Here is a 22,663-nt window from a genome sequence, read left to right as displayed (position 1 = left end):
GCGACCCTCAAATATGCACCGGTGCGCGTGCGTATCTGAAAGCGCCGTTCTCCAATAATCGATGCTTTTTCGATCGTGGGTTTGTCGGCTATCGACAGTTTCTCGCATGAAAATGTGATCTCTTATCGAGGTCACTTGTCACTCTGTGTTGCCACTTTTCATTGCTGCCTGAATGTGAACGCAAGACCGTAGTTGTTACGTGAAGTCGCTGAAGTGTTGCGCTGTGGCTGAACACGTGGATCGGATTCCCAACTGAGCACACTAGCCACTGCGCCACGCCGACAGTACACGTCGATGAACGTCTGATTTACGGTTATGGAGGAAGAAAAAAAAAATTGCCCGCAGCTTCCCTCGGGGGAACACTGAGGAGGATGCGGACCATATAATTGGTTAACTTGGGTCGATGGCTAAATTGGTTAACGTGGTTGTGAAATGGGGTGTTAAATTGCGACTTACTTGGGTCGATGGCTAAATTGGTTAACGTGGTTGTAGGAGGGGGTGTTAAATGAGTGAACACGTACACACGTATGCGAAAGGGCGGCGCTGGTCGAAGGGACGTCGATCATTGTGTTTGTGGATTCGTTGGAATTCATTTCACCGCGACCTTGGACGTCGACGCGCCGTACAAACCAACCGACGAGCGGCAACTGAGCGAGCGAGCGAGCGCCGACCTTGAGTATATATACAGCACGACGGCGCATGCACTGTCAGCTGTTGAATGTTCTCGAAGCGCGACGCCACATGCGCGTCCACTGGAGAATCAGGAGAATTGTAGATGTCGAACGCGGTGTGTAGAGGAGGAAGGGTGCACAGATGGTGGAGGAGTGAAGCGCGCGCGGTGTGTAGAGGAGGAAGGGATGCACAGATGGTGGAAGAGTGGGCGACGGCGCGACGGCGCATGCGCGCGCGTCAGCTGTCGAATGTTCGAGAAGCGGTGCGAACGGCGCGGACGGCGCACTACAAGGCGCGAGTATAAGATGCTCCGCATCTAAAAAGCTAGGAGGCTGCATTGCGCAATGCGATTGAAGGGGAAAAAAGAAAGCGAAAAGAAAAAGAGAGATAGATCGAAAGAGAAAGGAAGAAAGAAAGAAATGACAGCATATTCACGAAGTGAATGATGACGAGTAAGCGAAGCTTAGGGGGATTATTAACCTCCGTACATTGCCCACTCGATCGTGCAAAGACGTGACAATACGTGTGTATATAGTATATACGAAGTTGCTTATTGCTCACAATGCGCATATGATGTTGAGATGTTTATATGGATATCCATATGAATACTCATACGGATAGTTCATTTCCACATAGACATCCATATCATATCCATATGATATCCATATGATGTCCATATGATATCCATATCGTGTCACGCCGACGGACAGGGGACATATATGGCTCGACCATAAGGAGCTCCGCTCCTGAAAGACAAAAATAAGTGCGTACAGTGCGCGCACGCCTTGTTTCGGTTACACCGATTTCCCCGATATGGCAAGAGCTCGTAGCGGAATTTTTTAGCTGCGAAGAAGCAGTCGCCCATCTTCTGTTCGAGTGTACCCGTTTCAACGCGCCAAGACAAGAACTTACCGAACATATAGCTTGACTAGATGGTCACCCTTTGTCGGGACAAAGAGTTGTGGGTCATTCACCGAGTTCATTCTCAGTCCAAAAGGCATTGAAAGCCTTATTAAGTTTTTCTTTTTTTTTGGAGGGGGGGGGCAGCTGGCTTTAGAGACAGGCTTTAGTGTCGCATTATCTTTAATCTTGCTTTTCCCCTTTCGCTATTTTTTTCTTTTCTCTTTCTCTCTATGTAACATCTCTTTTCTATCAACATTATTCTCCTTATTCCCTTCCCCAGCACAGGGTAGCCAGTAGGTCTATATAAACTGGCTAACCTCGCTGTCCTTCCGCTTATTTCTTTCCTCCCACACCTTCTCTTGTTGTTTCCCCGGCATGCATAGCAGCCTGATCTGACATCACAACTAATACGTTTACAATTTCTACGGGTCTTCCTACACCGATCATCGTTCTAATTGAACGACTGCCTTCGACAGTCAATCTGTCACTGCATCGCGTTCGCGCGGCTACAAACCTCTTATAGGTGGACACCTCCTGCAAGCTTGGGGACGTAAGGCCGGTCTCACCGCCGAAGCGATATTTTTATTCGGCACTCCTACTGGTACACGTCAGCGTTCCCGGGGGAAAAAGGGTACAAAAGCAAACAAAACGGCAATAAACTCTGGCACAAAGAAAGCGGAGGACGTCGTGACGACGCACATCTGGATCATAAAAAAAAGTGGGGGGGGGGGGGGGGTAGCTGCAACGTAGAGTATACGTGACCCAGACTCACACACGCAACTACGCTCGAAAATAGGACGCGATGCGAGCCCGCGAGTCTTTTCGAAGGCTCTGTCATCGGAATGTGACGCAATCGAACGTCATCGCTAAAGGAATGCACATAGTTCGAGCGCCTCAGCCTCCTTACCATCACACCCTCGCCACCTTCAGCAATTGGGTCGTTCGTTCCGGAAACGGTCCACACGGTTGACCAGGCGTCGAGCCGCGCCTCTCCATTCTCAAGTTTATTTTCTGCCTCGCGTAGCAGCGGCGAGCCGAAAGGAGCAACGCAAACAAAAACAAGGCCGTAATGAACGACGCCGTGCGTTGTGTGTCGAAACCGGCAGTTTCGAAGCGCAAGCCTTATTTACAACCTCTCGGGGAGATAGAGAGAAAGCGAGGATATGGAAGAATGAGCGGGAGAAAGAGAGGCTATAACACGGTCGGTTCGCCTTCCACGAGCCTCTCTTTCACCGCTGCTTCGCTTCCAATTAGCGGGCATTGCGTTTGTACTGTGGTTATACTTCGCTTCACCACGTCTGCGCAATGCGGAGAAACGTACCGGTTGCGTCGAAACAACCGCAGAAGCCATTTCACACGTTCTGACCGCCCTTTCATCTGCCTCCGCGCGACTCCATCCTAGCAAATAAACCTCGCATTACAAATATCAGCGGGGTATACAGAAATTCATTATGGAGGGGGGGGGGGCACCCTTTTAATCTGAACTGGGGTCAGGGCGGGCAAATAGTCATTCAGTGCTCTGTATGGCACGACGAAATAAAGGGAGAAAAAGATGAAAAAAGAGGAAGAAAGAAAATGAAGACCGAAGAGAAACAAAGGAGGCTGCTCAGCTCTGCACATCCTTCAGACTTGGCACCCCTACTGGAAAGCTACCTTTTTTTTAACAATGTACACCTCGATATAACGAACACAGATATAACAAAAGATCGGTTATAACGATGTAAATAAAAATGGTCTTGCAGTAAATAAGAGTGCTAGAGATAATCCTTATAATAAAGTTTTGAGTATAGCGAACTTTTTTCTTGCAAGATGCAATTTCGCTATAATTAGGTCTGAGTGGGACACTTTAACGCAAAAAGTTTGGTCTCTCTGTCTATCTGTCTGTCTCTCTGTTGGTCTTTCCCGCTCAACGATTCAGCCACATGGCGAAAGTTTAACCTCTTGTTCAACGCACACCCATCTTGATCAGGTGGCTGCGTTCATACTTTTTGTAAACGTTGTCAATCCAAAATCAAATGTTACGCATATTTGAGGTTATACATCAATACACGAATGTTATTTTTTTCATTAAAGTTATGTGACTCTCTAAAATCACGAGTGAATCTCCCGAGTCACACGCAAGCCACTTTTTATTTTGTAGTAAGGCGAACATCGCGAGGTTATGTGAACACTCAGATCGCGCTCCTCGAGCCATGCTTGAGTGGTCACGTGACACTGCACATTTTCGTGCTGACGCTGCCGTTTAATTCAGGGCCACATTCGCATGAGACATAATGCTTTCGCCTGAATGATGCGGACACAAAGAGATATATGTCACGAGGAAAATGCAGGAGTTAAGGCGAGCTCCCGCAGGTGACTCCCACCTGCAGAATTTCTATCTGCAGATGATAGCGTCGTGCCCTCATGCGCAACAGAGTTAATTACGTTAACCAGGAAGGCCTAAGCTAGCTACTTTGTTTTTTTTTTGGAAAGTAAAGAAAAGAAGGGGCAGACGAAATCACACCATGGATGGACACGCGCGCGTAGTCAGAACACTGTTAATCAAAGTTCAGTAGAGGGGCGTTCATGAAGTTCGGATTATCAGTGTGATATGTTAATATCACACTGATATTGAGGACGCGACGCAGCGAGCAATGGAAAGAAAAAATGGTAGGTGCAACCTTAAGAGACAGGAAGAGAGCAGAGTGTATTAGGGAACGAACGGGGGTTAAGGATATCATAGTTGAAATCAAGAAGAGGAAATGGACATGGGCCGGGCATGTAGCGCGCAGACAGGATAACCGCTGGTCGTTAAGGGTAACTAACTGGATTCCCAGAGAAGGCAAGCGGGCTAGGGGGAGACAAAAGGTTAGGTGGGCAGATGAGATTAAGAAGCTTGCGGGTAGTAAATTGGCAGCAGCAAGCACAGGACCGGGTTAACTGGCGGAACATGGGAGAGGCCTTTGTCCTGCAGTGGACGTAGTCAGGCTGATGATGATATCAGATGTACAATGTAGACATCAACATAAGCCTGCGTGTGTCTATATATAGTAGCATGTTCTTTGCAATATACCGTGCAAACACCACTGTGGCATCAAAACGGAAACGGCAGCGTGCGCCCATCGGGAACGTCCGGCTGAACGTCCAGCGCAGGCGACGGCGACGACGTACGCAGCCTCCTCGGGCTAAGTAATATCGCCTCATGCGGCGTATTTACCTAACCTTACACTAAGTGCATGACATATCTTCCTGTTCGTTCTCACGAAGAGCGCAACTCGCGCCTATTGTGGACCAACTTGTTTCACCTACTCGCGCCTATTGTGGACCAACTTGTTTCACTAACTCACTCACTCACTAACTCACTCACCCACTGCTTACTAATAGTTTCCGGGACGACGAAGAAATCATCGCTCAGGTCAATCTCTTTCTGAACTCCCAAATTTAAGAGTTCAACACGGACACCATCTAGCGGCTATAGCACTCGACTGCTGACTTGCAGGTCGTGGGATCGAATTCCAACCGCGGTGGCCGCATTTTAGATGGGAGCTAAAATGCTTGAGCCCCGAGTACTTAGATTTAGGCGAACGTCAGAGAACGCCAGGTGGTCGAAATTTTCGGAGCCCCCTGCTACGGCGTCTCTCATAATCATATGGTGGTTTTGGGACGTTAGAACCCAACAATTATTAATAATTATGAAGAGATCGATAGCGATGTCCTGAGACAGCTCATGCATCGTTAGCAGACGTGCGTGTCTTTGCAAGGATATCATGTGGGGAAAGCATAAAAATATATACTCTGATTTCATTGATTTTTTTGTTGTCTCTCTTCATGGCAATAATACTGACTTTATAAACGGTCCTAAAGCGCGCAAGTGGACGAGTAGGTGATTTACAATCGTGCCATGTAGGCAAAGCAGGCCACAGCACAAAGGCTTCTAAGAAAGGAGTACAAAACACAACACTTTTAGAGGCGAAAGCCTGATATAATAATAATAATAATAATAATAATAATAATAATAATAATAATAATAATAATAATAATAATAATAATAATAATAATAATAATAATATAATAATAATAATAATAATAATAATAATAATATAATAAACATCGTCGTCATCATCATCATCAGCCTGACTACGTCCACTGCAGGACAAAGGCCTCTCCCATGTTCCGCCAGTTAACCCTGTCCTGTGCTTGCTGCTGCCAATTTACTACCCGCAACCTTCTTAATCTCATCTGCCCACCTAACCTTCTGTCTCCCCTTAACCCACTCGCCTTCTCTGGAATATGACTCGTCAAACACGAAAAGCGATCGTCGGCGGCGTGAACAACTGCGAGGCAAAAAATCACAGTTGTATATATATAACGACGTCACCACGACACCATATTTCACCAAAATGTGTGATATCTCACTACACCACAATTTACCAGCATGCGTGACGTCAACGTGCACATGACGTCACATGTGCTAACGTCAACGCTGGAAAACCTCACTTTGTCAAGCCGATGCACAAGGAAGTGTTTGTCTTTTCTTAGTTCTATTTCTTCGCGCTGCTTCACCTATACACGGCACGATGGCCAATCACCATGGCCCACCCTTTACAGTGAATACTTGCTCAGCAAAAGTCGTATGCAACAAGCTGGTGCCGACCAGTGAAGCACACCTCTGCGCATATAGAAGAGCCGGCACGCGAGCTACGTGGTCCCAAAATCTATTTTTTTTTTAATGACCTATATACGCATATACGTTTCTGCAACCTGCTGAGTTGCTTGTTTCACCTCGTTGCAGCAATTATGTGTCGCTTGCCACAGGTACATAGATGCTATACTGGGGCGACAGAGCGATATTGCCAAACGCGCTCCTTAGCGCGGGTAGTCGCGCGTGAGAAAGGAGAAGCAAAAATTGATATATTTCTTCTTTTTTTTTTCTTGTGCTATCGCATAACGAGTTAGCGCGGCGGAAGTATGCAACATAAACACTTAGTCGCGAGTATGTTCTCCCTTGGCGAGTGTCCATGTGTGTGCTCGTTATGCACCACAGTTCGGGGTTTTCCCTTTTCTCTTTTTTTTTCTTCTAAATCTTTCTCTCTTTTTTGCCGAGTCATGTCATCTTGCACGAGTGCTGTGCGGACGTGACTCAAGTGTTTGTGTACGCGATCCACCTCTATAGCTAGCACGCGTCTTGAGTCGCGAACGTAAACGTCACGATGCTGTATATTTAAGTTAGGTTACAGCTTTTCCTAGGGCGTTTACAGAACGCGCCCTCCCGCAGTGCTTGTCCGTCATTCGGGGTGACGACTTAAGGCGCACACGTGTATACAGTCAGGGTCGAATGTTTCGAGACCACAAGACGCAGGAGGAAGGCGATATATTTCGTGCGTTCCGGCAGACAGCCTTGAATTTAGGTTTATATGGCCTGTTCTAAAACGCACTATAGTATGTGCTCCGCAGTTCGGCAGAATACAGCCATAAATTGCCGAGAAGTTCAGTTTTCTCGAAGCTTGCGGTCTTTAAACTTGTGACGCCGACTGTAGCCCTGGGTGGGGTAGGAGGGGTGTTGTTAGGGGGTCGAAAACCCTCCGAAAACTTTCAAATTCACGAGTACATTTATACGCGCACACGTACAAACGCACCAACGAACATACAAACATTGATAACGTGTAATTAACCTGCTTTTCTCCTTTATTGAAAAAAAATTTTGCGTGCACCTCTCATACACGGTTTATATAGCATAAATATAACTCCAGATGGTACGAAAATGAGCGGGACACTACGTTCTAGCTCGCTTTACTGGACATCCGTGAGTTGGCTGGTCTTCCAAGACTTAAGGAACACAGGATGTAATCTCGCCGGAGCAACGAGCTTTGAAACCGCCACGCAGCTCAATCGCAAAGAAAACGTGCCCTTTATTCGAGTGGCATCTGTGTTCGTCCAGTTCGTCAGGGGGCTGGACATGCCACAACCCACACGCGCGCCCTCGTCGCTTTCATAGTAACCAGAAAAATGGCGCACCAACAAGGTTGTATTGCGACTTCAGTTATCACGGCCCTCTTTGCCGTTGAACAGCAATAGCACGGCGAGCACGCGTATTTATTGCTGCTCTCTTTTCAGCATTATATTTATGAATTCGTTGGCGTTTTTTCTTACACTATACTTGTTGTAAGACATCTGAACGCCGACACTTTGGGCTGTTAATCTCTTCTCTTTCTTCGTTTTGTTGTTTTTGTATATCGCGACGTGAAATAATAGGGTCATTGGACATTGTATGCACCAACCCAAACGTTTTCATACGTATGCGCCTACCGTAACACTGTTCTTTTAGTTGTTAAAGATACAAAACACAAAGGCCCTTGATGGCGGCACTCAAACCCACCGTGATATAGTCAACACGAGTGACGGATGTAGTCATTTTCAAGACAACATAAACGCATAAAACAAAAGAGTACCGGCGCAAGACGGCAGGAGTGTTTGCAAACACGCATGCAGGAACCAATCGTAAAGAAGGAATATACGCAAGTTACGAGGGTTGCTGACAGCTGACACCACGCGCAAGAAGAGCACAACAAAGGGTTTTCGTACAACCTGAACAGGGAAGAACGCCACCCGCTCTACGCACGCAGAAACAAGATGGAGTGATGAACGAAGGCGAGCGAGGGGAGGAAACAGATAGCACAGTGATAAGAACATCCTTCAATATCTGTCTATCGAGTGTACGCAAGAATAGAAACGACACAAGTGTCCGTAAGGCAAGCAACGTGTGCGTGTATACGAAGCATCGACACACCGTGTGTACCTATACGTTTGCGCGTGCAACGCGAGAGTTCTGAAGAGTATTGATATACGAGGTTTTGCCGCCAGCTCATCCACTCGCTCACGAAGCGAGCTATAAACTTTATCATTGCAGCTTGTCGAAACGTACGCGTCTATACTTTATCGAGTACGAGTCCTCCGGAGAACGTCGGCCCCCACGCGGTGCGCAACCTCATGCATGTCAGCGGGAACAAAGCAAAAAGAAGAAACACTTCAAGTGTCAGAAGAGCTCGCCGTCTGATGTCGAAATGAGTGTTTACAGCTGAACGGTTTACAGCTCGCGCTCTCGACTGGTCTTCTTTTTCTTTTTGGTATAGCGTCTACCTGAAAGTATCTCCTATCGGCACTATACGCACGAAATAGCGGGCACGCGTACTTGAAGACGCGTTTGTGTTCCAATTTTAGTATATGTACTTTAGAAGTACGTGTTCTCAGATTTGGGTGCACGTTGAAGAACCCCAGGTGGTCAAAATTTCCGGAGCCCTCCACTACGGCGTCTCTCATAATCATATGGTGGTTTTGGGACGTTAAACCCCACAAATCAATCAGCGTTTGTGTTCCGATTGGCCAACGTGTGAGCATCAATCAGCTGGCGTTTCGCGGTCATTGCGCCCCTCTTGGGGCGTTAACTAGCGAATTAAGTCGCCAAAAGTTAAAGCTCCGCGTTGCAACCCGTCTAGGAACACACTGAGGTAAAAAAAAAAAATGGCCGCGTATCTGCGTGCTTCGCTGCAAATGTCATCAAAAAGGCGGTAGTCTTCTGCCGGCCAAACAGCCATTTATGTTTTGACCTGCCTCGGACAGCGCCTCCTCTGCGTTGAATCGGACACATCTAACTGGCATGATAAAAATAGGGGAGACGCTGCGTGAAACGTGGACGTCATCTGGCAGTGCCCTTGGGAAACATGAGCTTGTACACAACCCAGGGCCACTGCCAGGTGGCAGCACCATATCGTCGGCAGAGCGCTTTTTCGTGCATAGCGTCGCATATTCAGCGGACTGTATAATGGCATTTTCGGTAAAGCGCGCCGGTTAGCACCAACCGTCTTCGGTAACCAGGGCGCACCCTGTCGGGGCACTTTTTTTTTTTTTGTTGCTCCGAGGTGCTCTGAAAAAATCGGCGGAGCGACGCTGTGCAATCCCCGCATTAATTCGTAGCGTGCCGCGACTGCTTCTGGGCACAATTCCCGAAGATGCTATAAGAAACACTAGGGACTTTAGAATTACGTATTCAGGTATATTCTAGTAAGGAAACATAACTAATACGTGGTATTGAAATGAGCCTAAGATAAGCGTAATATTTGTTTTTTTTTTTTTTGAATGAGACGTACGAACGCAGCAACCAGATCAAGATGGCTGGGCGTTAGGGAAGTGCTTTAACCGCCGGGAGGCTGAATCGTGTGACAGACAGACAGACAGACAGACAGACAGACAGACAGACAGACAGACAGACAGACAGACAGACAGACAGACAGACAGACAGACAGACTGATAGATAGATAGATAGATAGATAGATAGATAGATAGATAGATAGATAGATAGATAGATAGATAGATAGATAGATAGATAGATAGATAGATAGATAGATAGATAGATAGATAGATAGATAGATAGATAGATAGATAGATAGATAGGCAGACAGACAGACAGACAGACAGACAGACAGACGGACGGACGAACGGACGACAGAAACTTCTGAGTTCGTGTATCCGAGGAAATGCTATAGTCTTTAATGAAACAAATATGGAACGTACTGAAGTTACTCGGGCTATGGGAGACGGTGTAGTGGGGGTTTTCAGAAAAGTTCGATTTTAACTAGCATACTGACATCGCGCGATTACAGTGTTCTAGAAGGTTTTCTAGTTCACTATAGCACGAATACGTGAGCCAGTAAAGCATTCCGCCTCAATCGAAATGCGACCTCTGCTGCCCGGATCAAAGAAAGAAAGAAATAATTTAATGAAATTATGAAAAAGAGAAGGCAGGGATGTCAACCAAATAAGCGCAAATTTATTCCCAGGATGAGAGAGAGAGAGAGTGAGAAAACGTTTATTAGATTTTCTGCGCGAGTAGATCAGTGAGTGAGATCCCCAGTCCAGGTCACAAACTTTGGCGATCTCTGACGTCATTGCTACGACAAATGGTGACTTCATCCTGTCATGATGATATTTTGCATCACTTGTACCCGACGCCACGAGCGCCCACGGTCAAATTTCGCGTTAGATGAGGCCTGTAACGATACAGTCTTAATAAATGTCACTGAAAGGAAACGTTACTAGCCAAAGTTCGGATTCAATTCACTATAACCGATAATTCTCTATAACAGAGTTCGCTTAACGATGTTCGAATATATCTAAAAAGGAATATATACGGGCGCAGTCCGATATAACACCGTTATACAGATCACATGTACAAAACACAGGCAAAAAATATATGCATAAATATAGGCCGCAGACACAGAGGATACGGTTATATGTAGGGCGCAACCGCAAGTGTGCCGCGCTTATTGACGACACCGGTCGGGAGAGAGCTAGCCTTGAAGTAAAGTCGGCCACTGCGTCCCCCGAAAGAAGAAAGAGTACACAAACTACGGGTAAAAAAATGAACAAAGAAAAAAATAAACAGCGACACACCGGAGCTCACACTATCGGAGCGACCAAAGCCTGCCCCTTGCTCCCGTTCCAATCCTGGACCGCAACTCTTCCTTGACACCCAACGCTTTCGCTTTTTTTTTTCTTTTTGTCAGTGTCTCTGTCACCGTTCCTTTCTGTCACAGTCAGATACGTCAATACCTCAAAGCGTGTGCGCGACACGGAGAGAGAGAGAGAAAGCTATAGTTGGTGCTAGGATATGTTGGTAAAACAATCTTGAAAGTAAAGGCTCTGCGCCGTGCTCCCTACAGGGCTGCAGAATTAGGCGCCTTCTTCTTCTAACCACTACCACTAGAATAAAAAAAAAACAGCTCGAAAGACGTAGGACCGGTAAAAGAAAGACGCGGCAGACAAGAGCGACGAGAGAGAAGGTGAGACAGGACAGCTTTATCACGAGGCAAAAAGTGGAAGCGGTCGTTGCTTGCGCGTCCGTGACATCTTCTCTCGTCGCCGCGCTCGTCGAACGTGTCCTGCAAGCTTCGCGAAGAAGTAGACTCGACGGGAGCTTCTTCCAGTTAGTATAATAACTCTATGCTTCTTCCTCGCGAATGGGGAAAAAGATGGGAAAAAAGGTGTGTGCTTTCCGTTCAGGAACGAATATATATATATATATATATATATATATATATATATATATATATATATATATATATATATATATATATATATATATATATATATATATATATATATATATATATATATATATATATATACTTTTCCCCTTAGTCGGCTGAAATAACCTTAGCCAAGGTGTGTGCTCTCCGTTCTGGAACGAATATAGTTTTCCCACTTAACCGGCTAAAATAGCCTTGTGTGTGTGTGGGGGGGGGGGGGTGGTTGACAACGCACTGCAAGAGGAGCAATCGATACATCAATAAGGGCAATACATTTTCGCCGCGAAATATTACCAACAATGGCAGCGGCACGCCCCCAGCAAGGAACGCTCCCCCCATAGTGCTGTTTGAAAAATGAACATTGTCTTGTTTAAACGCTGTCATATCGGACAATAAATAGGCATGTAAGCCTTACAGAAGATCCCAGGTGACCGGTTGGGGGGGGGGGGGTGCACCCCTCCTGCCCTGCTCGTCTATATGGTGGCGTGCGTCAAAACTGCGCAGTTTCGTGCTAAACTCGCAGGCGAATAGAATCAATCCAAGCTTTCAAAGGTGTCTCTACAGACGCTGTCCAGGAGGCTCATCGCAACAGCAGCGCACACACGAGTAGTCAGTAGTGAATCCCATTTTTCGCTTCCACTTCTTGCCTCGTGATACAGTTCTTGCCTCTCTCTCAGATCGCTTGTCTGTGTCCTTTAGCGGTCGAAATGGTTCAGGCCCGTGTACCGTGCAGTGTCGGTGCTCCTTAAAGAAGACCAGCAGATGCTCGAAATTTACGTATATCCGTATACTACGGCGTCTTTCATAATGATATCGTGGTTTTGGGACGTTAAATCCCAGATTATTATTATTTTATTTATTTATTTATTTATTTATTTAAGTATACTGCAGACCTTCTCGGTCCAAGCAGGAGTGGTACATAGGATATACAAACAATGATGTCACGTACAGAAAGGCACCGACACAATCCAAGAAAAGAGAAAAAAAACTATTGAATTCCAAGTAGCCAAAACAACAGTGTCATAATGCAACGTTCAGAGTCATGCTAATAGGACAAACCAGTCAAAGGGAAAGAAACTGCTCACAATAAATCCCTATTCGTACATTTGCGTCTATTGTTCAAAACTTATAGTTTTAATATTTTCAATAAAGGATTCTACGGTGTCACAGTTCACAGCTATTAATGGAAGTTGATTCCAATATGCAATTGATGACGGAAAAACAGAATTATTATTATTATTATTATTATTATTATTATTATTATTATTATTATTATTATTATTATTATTATTATTATTATTATTATTATTAATTTACTGGTCTTCCGCATTTCACGCTGTTATACTTCCGCTGCCTTCATCATTTTTCAGCTCTTCTCAAGGTAGCCAAACCACCGTAGTGTTAGGGTTCACCCCCGATATACCATAAATGTTGACCTATTCAACCCACTCTCTCTCTCTGTCTCCTCGTCCCCTCCCTTCCTGCGCCTGTTTCCTCCTCTCCGTCCACATGTGTATGAGGGCGTTTCCGTAACTCTACATGCACTGCATGAGCCCCCCCATCCTGAACAAAGGTGCTCGCCACGCTTTTCTCGGAAGAAGAGCCTTCGCGGAAGGCGCACGCTGGGAAAAGCCAGCCGTGAGAAACTCGCCAACCGCTTTGTCTATCGCTGCTTTAATACTCACTGCGCCCTCGACGCTTATACGCGGTCGCATTGGAGCGCACTCCCAGATAAAGAAAGGCCCTGTCAATCAGCTCGAGCCAGTCGATCGACCCGTCAATCAACGAGCTCGATTGCAGGGTTCATACGCGGCGTGCATCGCGAGGCTTCGCGCTTCTATACACGGGCACGCCTGCGATGATTCATCAACTAGAGCGGCATCCGCACGAACAAGGTATACAGAAACAGCGATAACAGCTAATATACGCTTGTATAAGTGAACAAGGCTCGAAATGTATCAGCATTCCATCTATGTATCATTACTGGACAAAGAAGTGTCATTATTGATCGATCATTTTCCCGTTGTATTACACTGTCTTACGGAAGATTATGAACATCAGACAAAATCTTGTCCGGTTGTGGTCGGAACAGAGTAATCAACACCAACTTCTGTACTGAGAACACAAGCCATTTTTTTTACTGTAAAGTAAACAACTCGCGTCTATTATAGACCTAAATTGTTTCACTCACTCACTCTTTCAATCGACATCTTGGTTGGAGTCGTTCTGTTTCAATGAAAATATTGTGAGCATGCACATGTAACAGCTCTTGATGTTATGGTGTTAACGGTGGTTCGCAAGTTCCGACGGCGTGGTTGCTTGACCATGATTTTATTCAGTAACGAATAAAACGAGTTAATTCCCGTCCTATTCACAGTATTCTTTGTCCTAGTCTGCCTCGCGCACAGATGTTTCCATAAGAAAAAAAAAAGGCTTCAGCGAAAACACGTGTACCGCAGTGAACGCGAGCACAAAACGAGAAGTTGAACGATGAGCGGCCAGGTATGGCGAGTCCAGGTTGAAAGGATTGCGCTGCGCTACTCCGTACAAAGTGCCATAGCGATTTCATCGTCATTTCGAGTGCTGACGTTCGCGCTGCGGTTCTTCGAAGAATAACTCTTGCTCCCGTCGCGACGGCCTCCACCATCGGCTCTCGGTATGTGTTGCGCGTGGAAATGTAGCTCGTACCCTCCTGCCCCCTTCCCTTCCTCAGTGCTTCTCATCGTATCTATAGCGTCTGCGCCGATGAGATCTGGTTGTCAGATATCGCTCGGCAATCGCTGTAGAGTGCATCATCGATAGAAACCATGCAAGGCATCTGGGTCTCAACACCTTCCACGATTTGTTATAGATACGACCCGAAAAGAAAAAAAAAAATGGCCCCGTTTCTGCATGTTTCACTGCAAATGTCGTCGAAAGACGATAGTCTTGTGTGTGGAGAAAGTGAACAAAACGTTTATTTGATGTCCTGCGCGAGAAAATCGGTGAATTGTATTCTGGAAGCGCTGCGTTAGAGAGTCGTGATCCGTGCTGCGAAGGCGAACGAGCGCACCGAGGCACGTTAGACACGAGCGCCATCTGGCAGTTATCTTCGAAAACGAAGGAAGGCGTGCGCGCCCGCGGAGAATAATGCGCGCCTGTCTCGGAGGCGATGAAGTGTAGAACGCAAAGCGACGGGCAGCTAGCTGCCACCACACTGGCGCCTTAGCAAAGCGTTGGAAACACTTGCCTTTTTTTTTTTTGAGCATCGCGTTGCACTGTCAGTGTAGCGTGATTAACGCTACGGTCCTTAGAAGTGTGTGCCTTCTCTAGTAAAAAGACACACGTACAAAACATTGACGTATTGTTATGGTGCCTCAGATATGCGAAATGATTACTTTTTAATTGACAATTGTATAGTGCGTGTTCACAAAAACACGCAACACCATATACCGTGCACTGGTCCGTAAGCACGTCATTCTTTACTGTACCAGTCAGAAGACCAGTATAGGATGCGAAAGGTCCCCCAACACAGTCGACTGAGGAAAATTGGGCAAGTCGGTTGGTATTCATCTTAACAGCGCAACAACGCGAGGACGAAGAAGGAAGAAACAACCGGACAGGCACTGCCTGTTCTTTTATTCTTTCTTCGTCCTCGTGTTGTAGCGCTGTTTTCTTGATTACCTATAAGGACCTATGTAATTTTTTTTTTCAGATTGCACTCATATTACAACCAATATTTCTGGCGCGCCAATGAAAAATGTATTGATTTCCACAGATTTATGCGTGGAATAGGCAAGACACGACAGTATTTCAGAGATTGAGGATTACTCTTGACAAAGCTCGGAGTTCTTTTAGCCAGCCCTCAAAGTATTACATATGTACTACACGGCTGTTTTCGCAGTTAGGCCCATGGAGGCCACCGAGTGCGTGAAAAGAGCTCATGCGTTTTCGAGCTTAAGCAACGCACACATCTATACCCGCTGAACTATTCCGCGGTTCGTGGTTTAATGCTCATGCCAAGCTGCGGCGTCAACTTAAAAATAAAAAGACAATCATATGGTCTCTTATGCATTCACATAGGACCACTCGAAGGCGACAGCCACCCTTTTGTGCTTCCAAGCCGATGCATTGATCCTCCGCCGCTCCGATACGAAAACTTTCTGCAGATAACATGGTTTTATAGTGCCTCTGATATCGAAAGCATTGCTGCAGCTTATTGCGCCTCCCCTAGATTTGCATTGTCTCGGGGATCAGCTCACATGATTTGACCAAGCGACATCATCACGCGACTATTTTTTTTTTTTTTTTTGCGCCACTCGTGCCAACGCCGCAGACGGACAACTTTAGAGTTTGATGAGACGTCTAAGGCCGTTTGCATTAACAGGCCCTGCAACAATTTTTTCAAGTAACCACTGAATGGCTAAAATATACAAGTTTATTAGCTCACGAATCGATCACCGCAAAAAAGTATCTAGAATCCATCAAGTACGAGCGGTGTTACACATATATTTGACGCACACTGTAATTACTTTCTCTCTTCCCTACTAGCGCGCTGGAAGCTAAGCAGGGAGTTGCGGCGCGAGAGAAATAAATTGCGTTACGCCGCGTCCCGACCTTTCGTTCTGTTTTCTCTTTTTTTTTTCGAACGTGCGACTTGCTTTCAGTGTAATCACGAGCGGCCTCCTGCGAACGTGGCGGCCTCCTGCGGCGGCCTCGGCAATTATGAAGCCCGCGATGCTCAAATCAGCAAATGACCGTGATTTTGGGTATGTGACATCATCTGAAGAAAGGAACAACTTCTAGCTGGCTGAGAATGAATGCTGGATTCCAGGCCGCGTGCTGCGCTGTAATGTTCGGCTCGCGTGTTGTCGGGAGGCTCGACCACCCATCGGCGCAGTGTTTTCTGACCACGCCGAAAAAGTGTTGCAGAGTCCCTTTATAGCTGCACGAATTTAACGACGCACGACGACAACGATACGGTCAAACCTGTTTCAATCGTCGACCACTGCTTTTAGCGGTCGTATACCATTACGCGTTCGTATTTTGTGGTGCTCGATGTTGTCGAGTCTCGTCCCTCTTCAAGCGTCAGCAGGTATATCAGTACTTCCACGAACTGTGTACGGAAAGATTAAAATAGGAATCGGAATACAGGTACAAGAGTGGACACGGTAAAGAGTTCGGGTTGGTGTCGGGAGCTTCGGTGCGAAGCCGATAACAGAGTCGAGAAACCGAAAACATTTACATAACTTATAATAGTGGACACTCCACTCACTCTAACACACACACACACACACACACACACACACACACACATATATATATATATATATATATATATATATATATATATATATATATGCATACACGCATGTACATACGTCACCCTTATCAGGTCTTAAGTCAGTGCCGAAGTCGGTACGCGTTTTCATTTTGCAATTCTTTTCATTTGCGGCGTATCGATTCCAGTCTGTCGAATGCCTTCGTAAATAGTTTTGCATGTTTATCACCTTCTGAACTTTCGCTTGACCTCAAGCTCGAGCCTTCTCTTTTTACCAAACCTCTTAACAGGAGGCCACGAAAAACCTGTTTTGAGTAGATGGCTCCTATATGCATCTCGCGTCATGCATTTCGCACCTTATCGAGATCAGCTGTCGTGAGTAATTTACACCCTCCCACACACAGATTCAATCACTCTCCCGCAACGCTGAATATCTTTTTTTTCTGCGTCGCATAATAAATGTACTTTAAAAGCTGTCCATTCAAATGTATAGTTGAGAGTATTTTTTTTACCTCTAGTACGAAAGACAATGAAATTTTAATGAAGCCCCGAGGAAACAGCGGGGAAGGACCGGCGGGGGCCCTCAACTCGCCGCTGGCTGCTTCCATGCCGGAATCTACTGCTGTGACATTCAGCTTTTACCATGTGTGTTGGATTTTGTAACACTGCACAGTTACGCATTATTGTCTGACATTAGGACCCCTTACAAAAAAACTCGTGTGGTCATAAAATAAACACTCGTGGCCACGTTTCAAGGAGACGTTAAACCCCAGATGTTATTATTATTATTATTATTATTATTATTATTATTACTATTATTATTATTATTATTATTATTATTATTATTATTATTATTATTATTATTATTATTATTATTATTATTATTATTATTATTACGTTTCATAGAAGAATTTATGTGGTCATGTTTAGGAATAACGATTCGAACCCACGACTTTCCCAGGGAGCGATGCATATTCGGAAAAGGGATTATATTATCATCAGGGGAAGATCGAGCCACTCATTTCAAGGGGGGGGGGGGGGTCACCTGAAGTAACACCTGAGAGGGGGCGTGGTCATGACCTTTTGTATTTACTAGCAGGAAATCCCCTTAACAGCATAAATGTTGTTAATGTGTGCTCACAGTGGCTTCACTCGTTCGTACTAATTGGTGATATGAGGCGGACTACAAGCACTGAAATGAGGAGGGGGGATGCTGACAAGGACTTGGGGGGGGGGGGAGAGGGGCGATAGTTCCTACCGCCCCTTCTCTGGATCCGCCCATGGTTATCATACATTTCTGACAATATCTGCAGAACTTTGTATTTTGACTAGCGATGATCGAGGATGACTAAGATCATACACATACACGTCTTGATTGCAGTCCGAGCTGTCCAAGCTGCTGGCCGACCTGCTGGCCCTGAACCCGGACACGGCCGACTGTCCGGCGCCTCGGGTTCCCGTGCCTCGCACCCGGTGCCGCGCCCAGCCCTGTTCGAGCGACGACGACTGCCGCTGGAACAGCCACCGCTGCTGCTTCAACGGGTGCGTGTTCACCTGCCTGCCCAAGCTGGCGCCGCCACCAGGTGGGTGGGTGGGTGCTCGGATACGGCCCGTACTTATCGTACGAACGTGTGCTTGGTCTATGCATACGCGTTTAGAATACACATTCACGTGTTTAGAGTCGAACGTCGTTTTAATGAACGCGGACATAGAGCCCCGCCGCGGTGGTCTAGTGGCTAAGGTACTCGGCTGCTGACCCGCAGGTCGCCGGTTCAAATCCCGGCTGCGGCGGCTGCATTTCCAATGGAGGCGGAAATGTTGTAGGCCCGTGTGCTCAGATTTGGGCGCACGTTAAAGAACCCCAGGTGGCCAAAATTTCCGGAGCCCTCCACTACGGCGTCTCTCATAATCATATGGTGGTTTTGGGACGTTAAACCCAACAAATCAATCAATCAACGCGGACATAGGGAATTATGAGTTATAGCCAACTAAACACGAACTCTTGTCGGTCACGCTCCATTTCAGTGACACTTATTCTTCTTATCAAAAACGCGAGAGCCGCCGAATTATTGGTTGCAACGAAAAAAAAAAAAAAACCTTTGGTTCGCGCACAGTGTAAAACTCGAAATGTAGCACAAAAAAAATACTGAAAATGTTTCTTTAGGATGTACTTAAAAAGGCTGTGGAAATCTCGTTCAAGCTGGGGACACCGCTGACTTGGCCAAGAGACTGAAAAGCTACTTGACGAAGCTTTTGACGATTGAAGCTGCTGAAGTAAAAAAAAAAAAAATAGGGGCTATGGTGCACGGAAACTAGAAATGCTCATTGCACGCAGTACGTGCATTTTTGTATCTAGAATTTTCGCCCGAGTCAGATAGTCAACTCGTCAGGGTCCATCTTTATATCTACTGTTACAATGACTGTCGTATATGACGAGCTATAATTTATCATATCGACGGTATGTCCTTATAACGTGTTCCAGTTGTATACAAGTTCATCTATACATGCGATTGTATAGTTACTCTAAAAATGGAGCTTCAAGCCTCTAACGTCCAAACTGAAAATTACCCAGACGCGGTCATCTCTTGAGCTGAAAAACGTTCTTGGACCTATACTTGGACCCCATCTCCTATGTAGGTTGTATGACACTGAAAATAAATAGCCTAATAATGTTCTATAGCCCACTCATGTTATATAACCTAGTTTTACAGCCTGATGGGTGAGATACATATAGACTTATACAGGAAAGTTCAGTCGGACGGAATCGAGTTATACTCAGTGTGATTGCGCACAATTGGAGTGGACGCATACGCCTTCATAAATGGAGTTGAACATGGGTCCAACGATTACAGTTCTCGCACAAAGGATTTGACAACCATTCCGCTTTTTTTTTTTCTTTTTGCCCCCAAGGATTATTCAGAGACTCGGTCGCACCCAATAGCTCGATACGCGGCCTCACGCGTGTATATTGCAGAGGTGGCGCTATAGGGCAGCACGATAAACGAGGAGGGCGGCAGCGCCCCCCTCATTTTCACCTGCTCCCGCCCTCCTCCAAAAGCCCCCCAAAGAACGAACAATGTCAAAACACAACGACTAAGTTTTTCACATCTCCCCGCACTTATTTCATAGCTCTATAGCTGAAGCCGGGGGTACCTTTCAAGGACTGGGACGAGCAAGGAATGGCAGTAAACTTAATGAGACTCTGAGGCGAACATGACATCACCTCAGCTGGGTCCATTAGGTCGACCCAAGTGTCGTATACGTCTCTTGTGTTTGTGCTCACTCATGGGAAAATGGATATTTTATAGCCATACCCACGAAGGGAACGCTGTGCCCGTGTTGGCCGACGGGAATGTCCTGGTCGCGATGAGCCTTCGCCCAACAGGATTTGTGCTCCGCCATTCATACAATCTCGGTGGCCAGAAATTACCACTTGTTCCCCTATCATGCGCTTGCCTGTCACAAAACAAAAGTCCAGCAGAAAATGGAGAGCCGAAGAGATGAAAAACATTTTGAACAGGGTGTATATAGCTGTATAGCCAACGTTTCGACAAGTGGTCTTCTCATCATTTGCTGCCTCGAAGGAGAGGAGACCACATGCCTCTTCAGACGCGAAAAGCGACAGTCGGCGTCGGCGGCGCGTAAACAAGAGTGATGCAAAAAGATTATCATCAATGATGACGTAGCACGCCGAAATTTGTGACGTAGTCATAACGTCATTCTATCGTCATATCAGGCCATATGAGGACGTCATCGCATCACATCGTACCTTGGTCAAAAGTGGCCCGATCACGGAGGCAGCGCAAAAGCACGTTGGACTATTTTTTCTTTTCTGGGTGAGCACCGACGACAATTGTATTCCTCCAGGGGTGCAGGAAGGCACAGAACTAGCGTGTTGTGTTGTTACTACACTTGCTCTTGGGGAGGGGAGAGGCAAGGGGGGGGGGGGAGGCGAGAATTTTGGGGAACGCCAGCCCGCCCGTGCCCCCCACTTGCGCCGCTCCTGCCGTCAGGCGCGATCAATACGACTCGAAACAAGCATAAGTTGGCTTTCGCCATACGGTCGTCTTGAAAATTCATTAGGGTCCTTGCGACATTTTTCCAGGCTTCGCGAGTGTCAGGTGATGCTCCACTCTAAATCTCTCTCCTTCCTATGTGGCCTAGCACGAGCCGCGGCGCGGTCGGGACAGAATTTGCTACCAGCGAAAGCGGTAGCAAGATATGGGCCCGCTATTTCGAGAAGGGGGTTGGTCTCGGATCACGCAGTCGACGAGGCGGGGACGTGCCATCTCCGAGGGGCCATCTGCCACCTTCCCGACATCCACCGGTGCTTGCGGTAGTAGCAGTACAGTGTACTTCGTAGTAGCAGCAGGGGAGTGGCACGCGTGTGCAGCATCCGCGGTTGCGCGCATGTGGTACGTCGCGGTGGCCCTCGTGCGTTCCTGCACACCCGCCATGCTTGCTGAAGGCGTGCACGACGGACGGCCGTGCGCAATTAAGTGCGGCGACGCGCGCAATTAGCGACGCATGCGGCGGTGTGAGGTTACCCTATGGTGGAGCGGTAGATAGGCGTGGAGCGGGGAAAGGGGGGGGGGGGTTAAGATAAATAGACAGATATAGGAGGGGAGAGCGCGTGTCATCGTCCTGAGGTCTCCGCACCCATATTTTGGGGGGAGCGGCGGCGCCATCTATCCACTACACGCTATATGTTTCATTCATCTCATTTGTTTACTTGTACTATTTTTTTTGTTGTTTCCTGAACACACAACCCCGGATAAAGGGGCGGGGGGTTAGTAGGCTCAAAGCTGTTATCAAGGAGCTTGGCAACTGGGCGACCTATAGTTGCTGCTCGGAAACTCTTTTCTCTCCGAAGAACGCGATGCGAAGTTAAACGGACCCTGAAACGGTTTTGGCGATTCTTTAGGAACACATTGGGCCGGTAGACCAAGTCTCAAGGGTAATTTAGAGACCGATTTCAGCTCTCTGCGTAAACTGGGTAATTCATTAGAACGCTTTAAAGCAGCGAGTCAGTCCAGATCGCTGTGACTCGGCCAAACGTGTTTTCAACCGCCCATACACCAAGCGACACGCTCTGCCCCACTGACGTGATCGTTTCCAGCTGATCTGATTGGCTGTGGAACGCGCAGCACAGACTGCTGGTATTGGATCGGCAGCGGGATTTATGCGTATGAGGTCTCACGCCACAACGTGACGAAGGCGCCTTGAAGGCGGAGCTTAGCTCCGAGCGCTCGAAGGAAGAGTTGAGGGCGAAAGACGGAGCGGAGGAGGATACTTCTGTAGTACTCGTAGCTCTGTTAATAATGGGTGTTTTGATTCGACTCTGGCGCCAATGATTTGCCCCAGTAGTCGTCTAATCAAAAACGGAATGAGAAAAAAAAAATGGCCCCGTATCTGCATGTAATCTGCAAATGTCGTCGAAAGTCTTGCGTGTGGAGAGAGTGAACAAGACATTTATTTGATGTTCTGCGCAAGAAAATCGGTGAATGGTATTCTGGAGGCACTGCGTTAGAGTGCCTCGAGCGTGCAGCGGAGGCGAACGAGAGCATCAAGTCACGTCACACGTGAGACATAAGCGCCATCTGGCAGTTGTCTTAGAAAACAAAACGCGTGGCTCTGAGACGGGTGTGCGCGCCCATCTCAGAAGTGATAAGGTGTAGAACGCAAGGCGACGGGTAGGTGCCACCACCGTATCGTTTTAGCAAAGCGTTGGAAACACTCGCCTCTCCATGCAAGCGTTGCATGGTCA

The 22,663-nt window shown here is 46.8% G+C and overlaps 1 protein-coding gene across 1 annotated transcript in view; it reads left to right on the top strand.

The window, feature by feature from the left end:
- LOC119175687 (uncharacterized) overlaps window positions 1–22,663 on the top strand; it is a 95,137-nt gene that overhangs the window by 55,958 nt on the left and 16,516 nt on the right. The window contains exon 2 of the mRNA XM_037426631.2: window positions 18,278–18,479. Coding sequence (XP_037282528.2) covers window positions 18,278–18,479 — 202 coding nt within the window. The remainder of the gene's footprint in view (window positions 1–18,277; window positions 18,480–22,663) is intronic.

The sequence above is a fragment of the Rhipicephalus microplus genome, chromosome 3 (assembly GCF_043290135.1).
Source record: "Rhipicephalus microplus isolate Deutch F79 chromosome 3, USDA_Rmic, whole genome shotgun sequence".
Taxonomy (NCBI): Eukaryota; Metazoa; Arthropoda; class Arachnida; order Ixodida; family Ixodidae; genus Rhipicephalus; species Rhipicephalus microplus.
The sequence above is the reverse complement of the archived record's forward strand: the minus strand, read 5'-3'. Positions and strand labels throughout refer to the sequence as shown.